At 40.8% G+C, this 12,875-nt stretch overlaps 1 protein-coding gene across 1 annotated transcript in view; it reads left to right on the top strand.

Moving 5' to 3' along the window:
* The window catches only part of LOC141494001 (rap guanine nucleotide exchange factor 5-like), a 163,278-nt gene that overhangs the window by 82,352 nt on the left and 68,051 nt on the right, over nucleotides 1-12,875 (top strand). The window contains exon 7 of the mRNA XM_074195202.1: nucleotides 2,108-2,156. Coding sequence (XP_074051303.1) covers nucleotides 2,108-2,156 — 49 coding nt within the window. The remainder of the gene's footprint in view (nucleotides 1-2,107; nucleotides 2,157-12,875) is intronic.

Here is a 12,875-nt window from a genome sequence, read left to right as displayed (position 1 = left end):
TCTAAGCCAGGGTAGGCTCCAAGAGCATTCTGGGTAAAAGTAACTTGACTTACTCCAAAACCTGGAGTCTCTCCTGCTGCCCTGGACTGATTTCTGGGTGATGGTACAGAGCAGAGTAGAAGTCGTCCAGGAGGGAATCAGTCAACAAACACCTACTGTGTGCCAGTCACTACAATAAAAGCTGCAGATCTAAAGAAAACTCTGTACAAATGAGGTAGAGATAGTCACTGACCATCCATTCCTGAGGCTGTTGCCTATAAAATGGAGAGAGTGGCTCCTCGCACTTGTTGAGGTCATTGAAGGGTGGCCTTCAGTGAAGTGCTTTGGAAGATTTAAAATCCTATAACAATACCACTCATACTTGTCCCTGTGCCATTGATAAGCCCAATCTAATCTGGATCATTTATTGTTTGAGAATATGAGGGGGTCATTGCTCGAACTTTCGAAAGATTCCTATCAGAAACTGTTAAGAGAAAAGAAAATTGCATGCCTATAGTCATTATTGGGAGCAAGGTGGATTTGAAGTCAGGAAGACCTGAGTTTAAATTCGACTTCAGACACTGACTGGCTGTGTGACCCTGGGCAAGTCCTTTTTATCATTGGATACCTTAGTTTTTCATCTCTAAAATGAAAATGATAGGAGTGCCTACCTCCCAGGGTTGTTGTGAGGACCAGATGAGATAACATTTGTAAAATCCTCACTCTAAATTACTCACTCTAAATCACTCTCTAAATGACAGTGGTCATTATTGTCTGTAGATGCCCATAGATACCCCACTGACCTGTGTTTTGTTGTGGCTACATGGGGACCTTTGACTGCTGAGGGCTGCAGTATGGTGAACTGACTTTTGCAAGCTAGACAGGTTTCAACCTCAGCCTCATATATCTGTCACACCAAGTCTGGAGCTCCTCATCTGGTTATCTGCAGAGGAGTTCAAAGCCAGCCTCTGACACTCACTAGCTGTGTGACCCTGGGAAAGTCACTTCACCCTGATGGCCTCGCATCCAGGGCCATCTCCAGTCATCCTGATTCATATCCAGCCACTGGACCCAGATAAATCTGGAGGAGAAAGTGAGTCTGGTGACTTAGCACAGCCTCCCCTCATTCAAATCGACTTTATGTGCTTGTCGTGGCATCACCTCCCTGATGTCATGGTCTTCTTGGAAAATGAAGGACAAACATTTCCAATCATGCTTTTTTTTTAGATTTTCTGCTGGGGCTTGGAGGGGCTACTATCTGCTTTAGGGAAGGATGGTGCCCTACTAGATTGCTGAACATACATATGAGTATATTAGTGATAACCAAAAGCCAAAGGGAAAAGTCATTAGTAAATTCCTTCCTTAGCATTTCAGCTTAAAAGAACTTAATTACTGTATCATTACCTGAAAATGTTGATTTGGGGTTTGGTCTGTAGGGAAATTCTCACATCCTTCCCATTAGCAGGAAGCCAGTGGTTACAGTAAGGAGAGAAAGGACCTCAGAGAAACTCCCCTGGACTGACGACAGAGGAAAACCAGGACTTCCCAGATGAATATTCTGATCACCTACTGGGCGTTGGTCATCTTGACCTTTAGCCAGGGAACAAGATAATTTAGTTCTTCCAGTTTAGAGATGGTAAAGAAAGGGTCAGCTCACTGGAGAAGAGGCTACCTGCCCTTTAGGATGATTCAAGACAGCGACTTGAGGAAGGGTTAGATTTGGAAATGGAAAGTCTGGGTTCACATTCTGATGACGGCCCTTTCAATCTGGGAGACCCTGGGCAAATCACTCAACTCTTTTCAGACTGAGTTTCCCCAACCATAGACAGCACCTGCCTCACAGGGGGCTGTGAGTCACAAATGAGACAAAACTTATGTCAGGCATAAATGATAGCTATTATTATTTTTATCTTTCCTAAAATCACCAAAGCATTCATATTCTTGGTTTAAAAATTCACAGTCATAATTGGTCAATAGAACTAAACAACAAAACAAATAAACTATAATCCTCAACAATTTTTAAAAGGGGATAGCCACATTATCTGAGCAGCATCTCATCACATAACAGGAAATGCACGAGAAGTTTATCTTTTTCTAATTTTGCTATTTTTTCTTTGTGTGATATCAGGTTCAGAGGGAACTTGCTGCCGTCATTGCTTTCAAAGCCAGGAAGGCAGGTGAGTAGATTTGGAGTGCGCTCTCTCTTTCTTTGGGGAAGAAAAAGGATTTTTTTTATATTCCATGATCTTTGTGTCTGAGATGCATGGCTGCTTCATGTACTGCTATGAAATATACATTTCCTTGATTTTATATGTTTTTCAGGGAGTTATGTTTTTTAGTGGAGGAAGCAGTGGGGGGGGGGCAAAAAGCATTGTCTTTGAAGTCTGCTAAAATAATGAAAATCATTGTCTTTTATCTGAGCTCATGACCAAAAGCCCAGCACCCTTTTTGCTCTGGTCCTGTGATGGACAGAGACACTAACTGAAAACAAAAGACATTTCTTGGCATTGAATATTAACTTTTGTTCAATAAATGTCACTGTTAAAATGTCCTTAAATGAAAGGAAACAGTTTCTTTAAAACTGTTCTCTTAGAAATTATGTGAAGATATTTAAAGACTTTTTTTTACAATGTTACTGGACTATCCCTAAGCTTGAGTGGCAGAGTAATATAAAGGAAGCATTCATTCATGCCCAAATTAATCAGTGAACAAATGAATTATCATGTAAGGCACTTTGTAAACCTTCAAGTCCTATAGTAATGCCAGAAGTTGTTATTTATTACTTTACTCTGTGTCAAACACTATGCTAAGCATGAAGGACAGAAAAACTAACAAGACCATGCCTACTCACTGAGGAAAGCTTCTATGGAAAGGGGAGCTGGGAAACAGGAAGGTGGGGAGGAGCAGAGGGGAGAAGAGCAAGTAAGGGACCAGAAAGTGAGCTAAGGGGAGCAGAGGGGAGAAGAGCATATAAAGGATCAGAAAGTGAGCTAAGCCAGGACACAAGGAAGACACTCTATGTCTTACCTTTGCTCTTAAGTATGATCTGACTCTGCTTTTACTTCTGCCTCTCTGGCCAAGCAGAACAAATTGCTCTGCTTTATATTCCCAGTGCTTACCCAGAGGCTAGCACCTAATAAATGCATGACTTGATTCTCTCTCTTCCATATGACAATCCTTTAATCACTTGAAGAGACTGATAATACCCATTTCAAGACTGTCTTCTCCAGGCCAAGTATCCACAGTTCCTTCAACTGGCCCTTGAGTACCTACTGTGCGCTAAGAGCTGAGGTTACAAATAAAGGCAAGATCTGGTCCCTGCACTCAAGAAAGTCACTTCCCCAATCTTGGTTTTCTTCCTCTTATTAATGTTATTTCCAAAATTCAGAGCTGGGAACTGGGTCCTTTGGACCAGATCCAGTCTCCTGGGGAAGAGCATAGTGAGACTCTCATCTCCTCTCTGAAGGTTCTGACTCTCTTCATGCAGCATAATTTTGCATTAGCTTTCTTTCCCTCCTACATTTCACTGCTGACTCTTGATACTCCTTCAAATGCTGGAAACTCAAGATCTTCTGTCTTAAAGACTCCTTAATGTGATCCTGGGGGTAGAAGTAACCTTGTTCTTAAAGAATTCCATGTTGAATAGGAGTTCTACTATGTTAAGAAGATTTAGAGAATTAGTGCAACAATAGACATCGGGCATCATAGAGCCAGCCCAGCTCTGTTTGGAGAGGCTATTTCCTAGAGAGTTGGATGCTGGATGAATTTTTGGCCATAGGAAGTCACCTACTGAGGCACAGATTTAACAGTCTGGATTGTTGGAGAGGGACTGACTGTATGAATGGAAGGTGAAGGAGTAGACAGATTAAGTCTAAGATGCCTGCCATCTCGAAACATCTGTTATCTCTATCTCTGGATCTAAGTTAAACCTTCAATCCTGGCCATAGACTCTACTCTCTATACATGTATATGGATGAGGGAGAGGAGGAAAGCCTCCCTTTAGTATTTTTTGGTTGGTTCTCCTTCATTGTACAATTTTTGTACACCCGTTTTACTCATGGTTATAGGGCAGACGGGATAGTGATATTTGAGAAAGGGTCTGAAATGGCCAAGTGGGGATGCCTGGTGTCCAGACTTTGCCTTCCTTTGAATATGTGATCCTGGTAATTTGAAGCAGGGAGCCTAGAGGTATGAAGGTGAGTTTCCAATCACCAGTTTTAGCATCCTTGACTCAATTTCCCATATCTCTAATAAAAAAGATTGAATACTTCCATTTCCTACTTAGTTATCTTTGGTCCAATCTCTCTTCCATCCTTGATTAATCCAGTCTAGCCAAAGAGCCACAGATGCTTTTGAGGGTATCTCTTTTAATCATGCTCACTTCTCCCAGATAAATGACATCATCACCTTCTACTTAAATTAATCTAATAGACTCCTAACTGAGTTTCATACCTATTTTTCTGAGGAAATTGAGGGGATTAGGACAACAAGTGGTTAATTATAGGAACTGGGTGAATCCCATGAACTTTATCTAGTAACTTAATTCTGGAGTAGCTCAGTTCCCTTTTTATTCAATTATGGGTCTAATCCGAATTCTTTCCTGTGAAAAAACTTTATTCAATTGTGAGAATGGTGAGAAAACCTTATTGTATTGTTACGACCCAAAGCTAGGTGACTGTGAAAGTGGACCACCTCTATTTAGAGACCCTTCACTATAGACCTGGATTACACTGTAAGGGGAAGCTCTGGACCGAGGCCACCCATGAGGGTCATATGACCTGGGCCGTGAGACGCCTGGAAGTCTGAACCTGCCTTATAAAATAATCTTGTAGGGTACTGGGATGGCTTCACTATCTTGCCCAGGCTGGAGTACAGTGGCTATTCACAGGCGCGATCCCACTACTGATCGGCACGGGAGTTTTGACCTGCTCCGGTGGCCTCGGTCCAGAGCTTCCCCTTACATTACACCATCCATAGACCCAGTGAGATTCAAAGATTGAGGCAAGGACATCACACTTTTACATCTCACTCTTGTATATCCCAAGCAACCCATATGTTTTATCCAAGAACAGACCCCATACTGATTGGTCAGGTATTCTTCTGATGTTCCTTTGATTGTTTACAGATACTGGGGGGAGCTGGACACTTCCTTTTCTGAATTTGGGGGATTGCATCTGTTTACTCTTTCCCTCTCAATTTAGAATCTCCCTAATTTTTCTTCAAATTAGACATCAGATTATCTAATGTTCTATTGTTTCCTTTTAATTAGTTGTTCTTGTATTACCAATTGTTTTTCATGCATAAATCTATCTCCCCCTATTTTAGAGGTCCAGGCAGAAGCTAAGCAGATCTATTCTGGCTTTGGGGCAATTGCTGGCATTGCTTAATAAATCAATTCACTTGGAAATCAAACCTTTACTTCCTCAGTCATTTCATCTTTCACACCATATTTCTCTCCTCTCTCTGATCCAGGGGAAATTATCCTTTGGGGTGTTATGAATCCCTTTGGCCTCCTGTGGAAGCTTATGTTCTCCCTCTCAGGTTCATGTTTTTAAATGCATACAATATATAAAATGAACTTCATGTGATTGCAAAGGAAAACAAATATTCATGAAAATAAAGATGTATTTTTTCCCATCCAAGTTCCTAGGCCACCTGAAATCTACCCATAGACCCCAGGTTAAGAATTCCCATCTTTTACATTCTGACCACACTAGTCTTCTGCACACATCCATGTGATTGATGTCTCTTCCAGCTCATCAGGGACTATTGCCCTATTGGTTTTAGCCTGATACTCAGAGCTCTCCCTAAACTGGTCTCATTCTCTTTATCCAACCAAAACTCCCTGAAGCATCATAGGTGTGAGCAAACAGGTAGGCGGTATTTTATCAGCAGAAGCTGTGAGGCAGGGATTCTGAAATATTCTAGCAAAACATCTTGGGGGCAGTTTGCCTCAGCAGCTAATAACAGATAAGGGAGCCACTGAACCCCCTATTCAGAAAGTGTGGGGAACTGGGGAGCTGTTCCACTGGTCTCTGGGGGCTAAACCATGTCTGTATTTCTTATAGAGACTTTGCAGAAGAAGAAATGCAAATTTACTGAGGTTCTAGAGCAAAGGTCAAAGGGCTCATCGGACAGCTTTCTCTTCTGGCTTCTTTAAGAATTTGAATTCCTATGAGAGAGTGCAGTGCTTAGTGGAGAGTGAGCTGACTTTAGAGTCAGCAAGAGCTGTGTTCAAATCCTGCTTTTGTTACATATGGACTGTATGACCCTGGGCAAGTCACTTGTCAGTCTCTAGGTAGTTTTGTAGGATTTTATGTAGGTTTCAGAGAAGGTGTTGACCTGCATTGAAAAAGGGAGTTTCCACACTGGAAATTCTCTACTAATAAACTTACAATCCAAAAAAAATGTATTAAGATAGTAAGAAATAATTGAATTTTTAAAAACCAGAAGAATAAATCCTCTAAAGAGACAGAAAAGATTCTAAGCCAGCCCTGATGTTGAAGGGAAGAAAAATATGACCCAGAGGAAGAACAGAAGGGGAATAAACAGAATCTTTAGAGCTATGTTGGGGTAGGGATGAAGCCTTTCCCATCCTTCTAAGTCTCTTTCCTGAGACAGACACAGGAAAGATGAGGAAGATGTACAGGGAGCAACAGATTAGAGGAATTCTGTTTCTGGGGACTGAAACCATATCTTGGTGGGGAGCAATTCCCCAAGGCAAGGGGTGGGATAAATCTTTTGTAGCTGGGACCAGAGAAGAGTAGAGAAGAGGAGTGAGGCTTGGCTAGGTGAGTTCCTTGGGGCAGTCTGCTTTGTTTTCAGGCAGAAAAGGGAGGGGTGATTCTATGGCTCCTAATTCACTAATTATTTTTCCATCAACAAGAAGGATCTTTAAACTGATGAAGATGGAAGTAAAAATAATGGAGGGAAATTATAGTCCAAAACAAGAAAGGAGGGTGTCAGAGAGCACTTAGCTGCCTTAAATGAGTTTGTCACCTGGTCTTGAGGACTATCTGAACCTGAAGCCATTCATTGCCATGCAGAATTGATGGAGCTACTGTGATCGCTATTTGAAAAATTGTGGAAAGAAGAGGTGCTTGGGACCTGGACATCAATCAATCATTCAGTCAATAAACTTTTTTTTTATTAATCAAGAGCTACATGCTGGAGATAGAAAAAGAAGCAAAAAATAGTCCCTGCTCTCAAAAAACTTACAATCGAATGGGCAAATGTTTCTTAAATGCCTCCACTGTTCCAGGTCTGTGCCAGATACTTGGGGTGTAAAGAGACAAAGGAAAAGGTCCCTGCTTTCAAGCAGCCTCTGTTTTGGCACTCACAACTCAAAGTCTCCGAAACTAAGATGGGATGGATGACAGGCAGAATTTGACAATTTGATGGATGTGATTACTTTAAGAAATGAAAGCAGTAATCCCTCAGAGCCATCATAGGTTCATTAAGAATAAATTCTGTCTGAATGCACAAATCACTTGAACTTTCAATACCTCATTTTCCTCATCTGTAAAATGGATGTAATAAAAGGTTGTTGTGATGATCAAATGAGATAAAATATAAAGTACTTTGTAAACCTTTATTATTTAATCCTTTTAGTCACATCTGACTCTGCAACTTCATTTGGGGTTTTCTTGTCAAAGATACTGGAGGGGTTTCCATTTTCTTCTCCAGCACATGGGGAAATTGAGGCAAACAGGGTTAAGGGACTTGCCCAGAATCACACAACCAGATTTGAACTCAGGTTCTCTATCCACCAAGTTATCCAGCTACTCTTATAAACCTTCAAGTGTTAGAAAAATGCACCCTATTATTATTGTAATTATTATTAGTCACATGATCGTGTTGGGTCCATTATTCTGCCCACTGAGATACTATAGAGTCCTATTTCTGTTATCCAGCCTGTTAGTTCCACCTCCTAATTTTGTGTAATCTGCAAATTTCATAATGATGCTATAAAGGGCCTTTATTGAAGTCATCCATAAATGTGCCAAAGCTCTCCCTTTGGAGTTCCTTTCAGAAGGTGATTGACGGATTTTTTCTATCTTTTCTCCATCCTCTGATTCTCATAGAGCTAGACAGTTTTTCTTTATGATGTCTTGAAATATTGTGTTTGAGATTTTTTTTCTCTGATAGGCATTCAACAATTTTTAAATGAGCTCTCTGTGATGTGATTTCTAGAGCCATTCCCTTTTTTTCTTTATCCATTATCTTATGTTTTCTTCTGTTTTTTTTCAATCTTTTAATTTTCTTTTCATTGTTCTGATTATGTCATCAAGCCATTTCAGTGCGATCTATCCATTTGGGGGAGGGGGAAGGTTTAGACCTATACTCTGCTAAGCCACTTTTTCTCCTAATTCTTTCCTCAACAGTTTTTCAGTAGCTTTTTTATCTTTTGCTTAATTTCTTCTATGGTCACACAGCTAGTTTCCAAGGATAGATTTGAATTTGAATTTTCCTAACTCCTGTCCTGATGTTCTGTCTATAACACTACCTGGCCATCTTCCCATTTCTTGATTTCTTGATCATGATTCATTCTGGTGCAAGCTCCATGTGGCAGATGGGATACCTCCATCCTATTTAGGCATCTTGGTCTGGAAGTCCCTCTTAGGTTATGTATAGTTGTAGGTTTTTAAAAGAGAAATATAGGGATAGAAACTAGACGTGACAATTCATTAATGTAGAGAATCAGAAATTCCATTCACCAATGCAGACTTGGAGAGTTGACTAGGGTATTTGACTTGCCCAGAGTCAACAGACAGTAGATGCCAGAGGTGGGACTTGAACCCAAGTCATAGGATTCATCATAGGATACAAATTCAGAGTTAGAAGAACCTGAGATGTCATCAAATCTAGTCTCTTCCTTTCACAGATGAAGAAATCAGTGTAGTTTAACCAGGGTCACCCAGCTGGTAAGTAGTCGAGATGAGATTCAAACCAAGATCTTTCTGACTCTAACTCCAGTGCTGTCCATTATATCACTCCCCTTTTACTTCAGAAATATAGATTACATTTTAAGAGGCGGGAGATAAATCACTCTATTTTTGTCCCCTTCTGCATATTTAAAAATGTTTTATTGCTTCCTTTTTGCATACCTGTCACCATTCACTTTTTCACTATGTCCCTTCCCCCAAATAGAAGTCATCTCTTAGAATAAGGCCATATTGTCCAGCAAAGCCATCAATGTATTTGCCACATCTGAGAATTGTGTCACTTCCTCTCCTTCAGTCTATCACCTTTTGGCCAGAAGGGGCAGTTAGAATTTGTCTCAGTTTTCTGGAATCCTAATTTCTAGAATAAACATATGGAATAAGCCTTGCCTCTTTACCTCAATGACTAGTGTGGACTTTCTTCAGCTTGGTGCTCAGTTAAACCATTTTCCAGGACCCTACTTGGTTGTGCCTACTACGGTATGAGGGCAAATTCCAACTTCTGTAGTAATCCAGTAAGGTCTTAGACATCCTGCCATTCTCAGTGGTTTTAGGGTTGGATAAATTTAAAAGTGACAGAATATGGAAGAATCTTAGCATTTGAAGTTCATCATGGCTGAATGTTCTTTTTGTTTGTCACAATTGGGATTTCACGAGTATAAAAAACTCCATGTGAGGAAACTTGCCCCAACACAGATAGCCAACTTTTCTACAACTGAAAATCTCAGAGTTCCTGGGACATTCCCAGGAGACAAACCATATGGAACCAAATTCTTTCTGGCCTTAAGGATGAGTCTCCATCCACTATGCCATATTAACTCTCTTGTGTCTTTCTTGCTCTATTCCAAGTGAAAGAATGTTTTACTTTAGGAGAAACCTATTTTGAAGAGTGTGTATTCTTGCACCCATATAAAGGAGATGAAAAAATATTCCAAACCTCCAAACTTGAGACCTTGTGTGTGTTCCCTGTTCTTTTTGTTGTTCATTTCCAGGAGAATTGTTTTTTTAATTTTCAAGTTAAAGGCTTATTTCAATCTACCTTATAGTTTCTTTAAACCTTGGCCTCGTGAGATTGAATTCTCCCAATGACCTTGAGGCCACTTTGGAGAGGAAGGAGCAGCCCAGAAGGTTCACACATTGGTCAAATCATTCTTATTTTGAATTTCTTTCTCCTTTCTGGTGTTTCATGATGAGAGGATTTACAGAGACTTGTTCTCAAGGTCTCATTGGCAGCCTCAAGTCAGCCTGAATGTTATTGTGAAAATAAAAGATGACCTTGGAAAGAGGGGGAGGGGATTGTTGTCTGGGACTTGTGTTGTCTGTGCTGAATGGTTTTAAATAATTAGAGCATAGCACCTAATTATTTTTAAATTAGAATTTCAATGAGAGGCAACAGCACAATGATGATGATGATGATGATGATGATGATGATGATAATAATCAATAGCAATAATAATAGCTTGTGTTTCAGTTTGCAAAGCCCAGAAGGGGTAAAGTAACTTGGCCAGTAACAGAGCCAACAACTGACCCCTTGACCTCTGTTTCCACTTGGGTACTCTGTCTCCTTCATGTGCCAGTGTTACTGGGAATTTTTCCGAAACTTGCTAGAACCAAATCTTCCTGCCTGGGTGATGGATGATGCAGAATGCCCAGCTTCTCATGCATTACCAATATCTACTTCATATCCTGACAGTTGTTGGCTGTAGGTCTCCTTTCTTTGGTGGAAAGACTCATTCCAGTATTTCCTAATGCACCTCATCTCTCCCTCCCTGTGTAATGAGCCCATCTTCATCCATCCATGATTTTGCTGAACTACAATCCACTGGCTTCCTCCACATATTTGTTTCTGTTTTTTCCTTTTTTTAAGTCTTAATGACCTTGTGAGTCCTCAGGCTGGGGACTTTGATGAAGTCCAAAATAGACATTTTCTTCATTTTAAATCTGATGTTTTGAAAATGAGAAAATAACAGGACAAGCCTCATCCAGGAGTAATTGGTGACGGATGGAGCAGATGTTCTCTCAATTTCCCTTCATACTCCCATTGGGGCATGGCGAAAATTGCACTCCCCCTCCCCTCCAACTCTCCCCCTCCAATCCCATGTCACTGTTTATTGCAATTAGAGACATTAAGTCCAAATGATCAGCCATGGTTCTTGGGTATGCTTTAACCCTTTTGCAATTGCCTTTGTGTTGTTGTTGAGGTTCCAGACTTATAACATTAAGCTAGTGAATCTTGCAGATTATATAAAAATTTAGAAATGATGAGAAAAAAGTGAAATAACCTTCTGGAGTCCCACTAAGTTGATAAAAGAAATTGTTTAACAAAATAAATAACTACTAACATTCAAGGAACAGTTACTTGTCTCTGACGTCCATTTACTTGTGGGAAATCTCTGATAGTTTAAAAATGACAGTATTCAATGTTTATATTTCAATTTAACTCAACAGCCTTTCTTTGAGGACCTCTAATGCCTATCCTAGGAACTGGGAATAAAAAAAGGAAACTAAAACCCACCCTGCTCTCAAGGATTTTCTATCCACTGGGTAGCGGTGGGGATGGGGTATGATGACTACACAGATTACTAAATATGAAGTAGATACAAAATAATGTAAATTAGTTTTGAGAGGGATAGTGGAGACTGTTGCATTAGGCTAGGCCATTTGTAGAAGTTCAAATCCAGTCAAGACAGTGAGTTTTAGAACATGCTGTATGGGGGGCAGTTAGGTGACATAGTAAGTAGAATACCAATCCTGGAGTCAGGAGGACCTGAGTTCAAATCCAGCCTCAGACACTTGATTCTGTGTAGGAAGTCACTTAACCTCATTGCTTTGCAAAACAAACAAACAAACAAAAAGAACATGCTAAATGGTAGGGAGTCTGCTCAGTCCTAGGGATATCAGAAAAGGCAAGCATTGTCATCAGCTGAATGAAAAGTACCATTGAGAAAAGAAAGTGGAAAAAGAACTCCTAAGAACCTGGAGTGGGGGCCCAGCTATGATAGAAAGGTTGAAGATGCCACCATCTTACATACTTGCCTTAAAATGGTGGCCCCTGGAGGAACTGATCAGTCAGAGGAAGGGACTGCAGAGAAGTGGAATCTTTGGGGAGAAGGGATCTTCTAGTTTGAAAGAGCTGCAGATTGTGGAGGTATGATGGAGAAAGAAATCAGGAGAGTTAGCTGTGGCCCTAGGATGGAATGAAGGTGAGAAAACTGAGGCACAGACATTGTGACTTAGGACCAAACAGCTAATAAATATTTGAGACCTCTTTGGAGGTCTCCCCATAGGGACTGGATGATCACTCATCTGGTATGTTATGGTGGGAATTCCTTTGTGCATGAGGTGATCTTAATGGTTGTTGAGATCTTTCCAGTTCTGTGATTGTAGGACCCAATCTTCCAACTCCAAGCCTAGCACCAGTAGCCACAACACTTCAGTAAGTGTTCTAAACTGAAACTTGTTTTTTGAAATAGCTTGAAAAGGACATTGGTTTAGGGGGCTCTCTTGACTCAGCCATCAATTCCTAACAAAAATTTGGGGGATCATTGAACTTGCCTGGGTCATAAGTTCCTTCTCTATGAAATGAGAGAGCTGGTTTAGATGACCTTGAAGGTCCTCTCTGGCTCGAAACCAGTGATTCCATGGGAGATACTGGGAACCCAAGTTGAGCCCTTCCCACCCCTATCCTTCAGAAGTGGGAAGTGAAGCAAGGCACATCCTTTCAATTGAGTGTGGCGGGGGCCCGTGTTATCTATTGACTGGGTTTTAGAAACTCTGCTGAAGATAAGAAAATAGTGTTTGTACATTTTCTTTTGTGGACCCAGGAGAGTGAGGAGGGAATGTGGGAAGTCAGTTTTCTGAGATCTGAGAAATGGCTTCAAGCATCCAGGCTCCTGGGACTAGATTTGCTGTGTGGGAGCTGAATGAGCCTGGGGGGACCCCATGCTGCTAGTT

Source organism: Macrotis lagotis, chromosome 7 (genome assembly GCF_037893015.1).
Source record: "Macrotis lagotis isolate mMagLag1 chromosome 7, bilby.v1.9.chrom.fasta, whole genome shotgun sequence".
NCBI lineage: Eukaryota > Metazoa > Chordata > Mammalia > Peramelemorphia > Peramelidae > Macrotis > Macrotis lagotis.
This window is presented reverse-complemented; position numbering and strand designations above follow the sequence as displayed.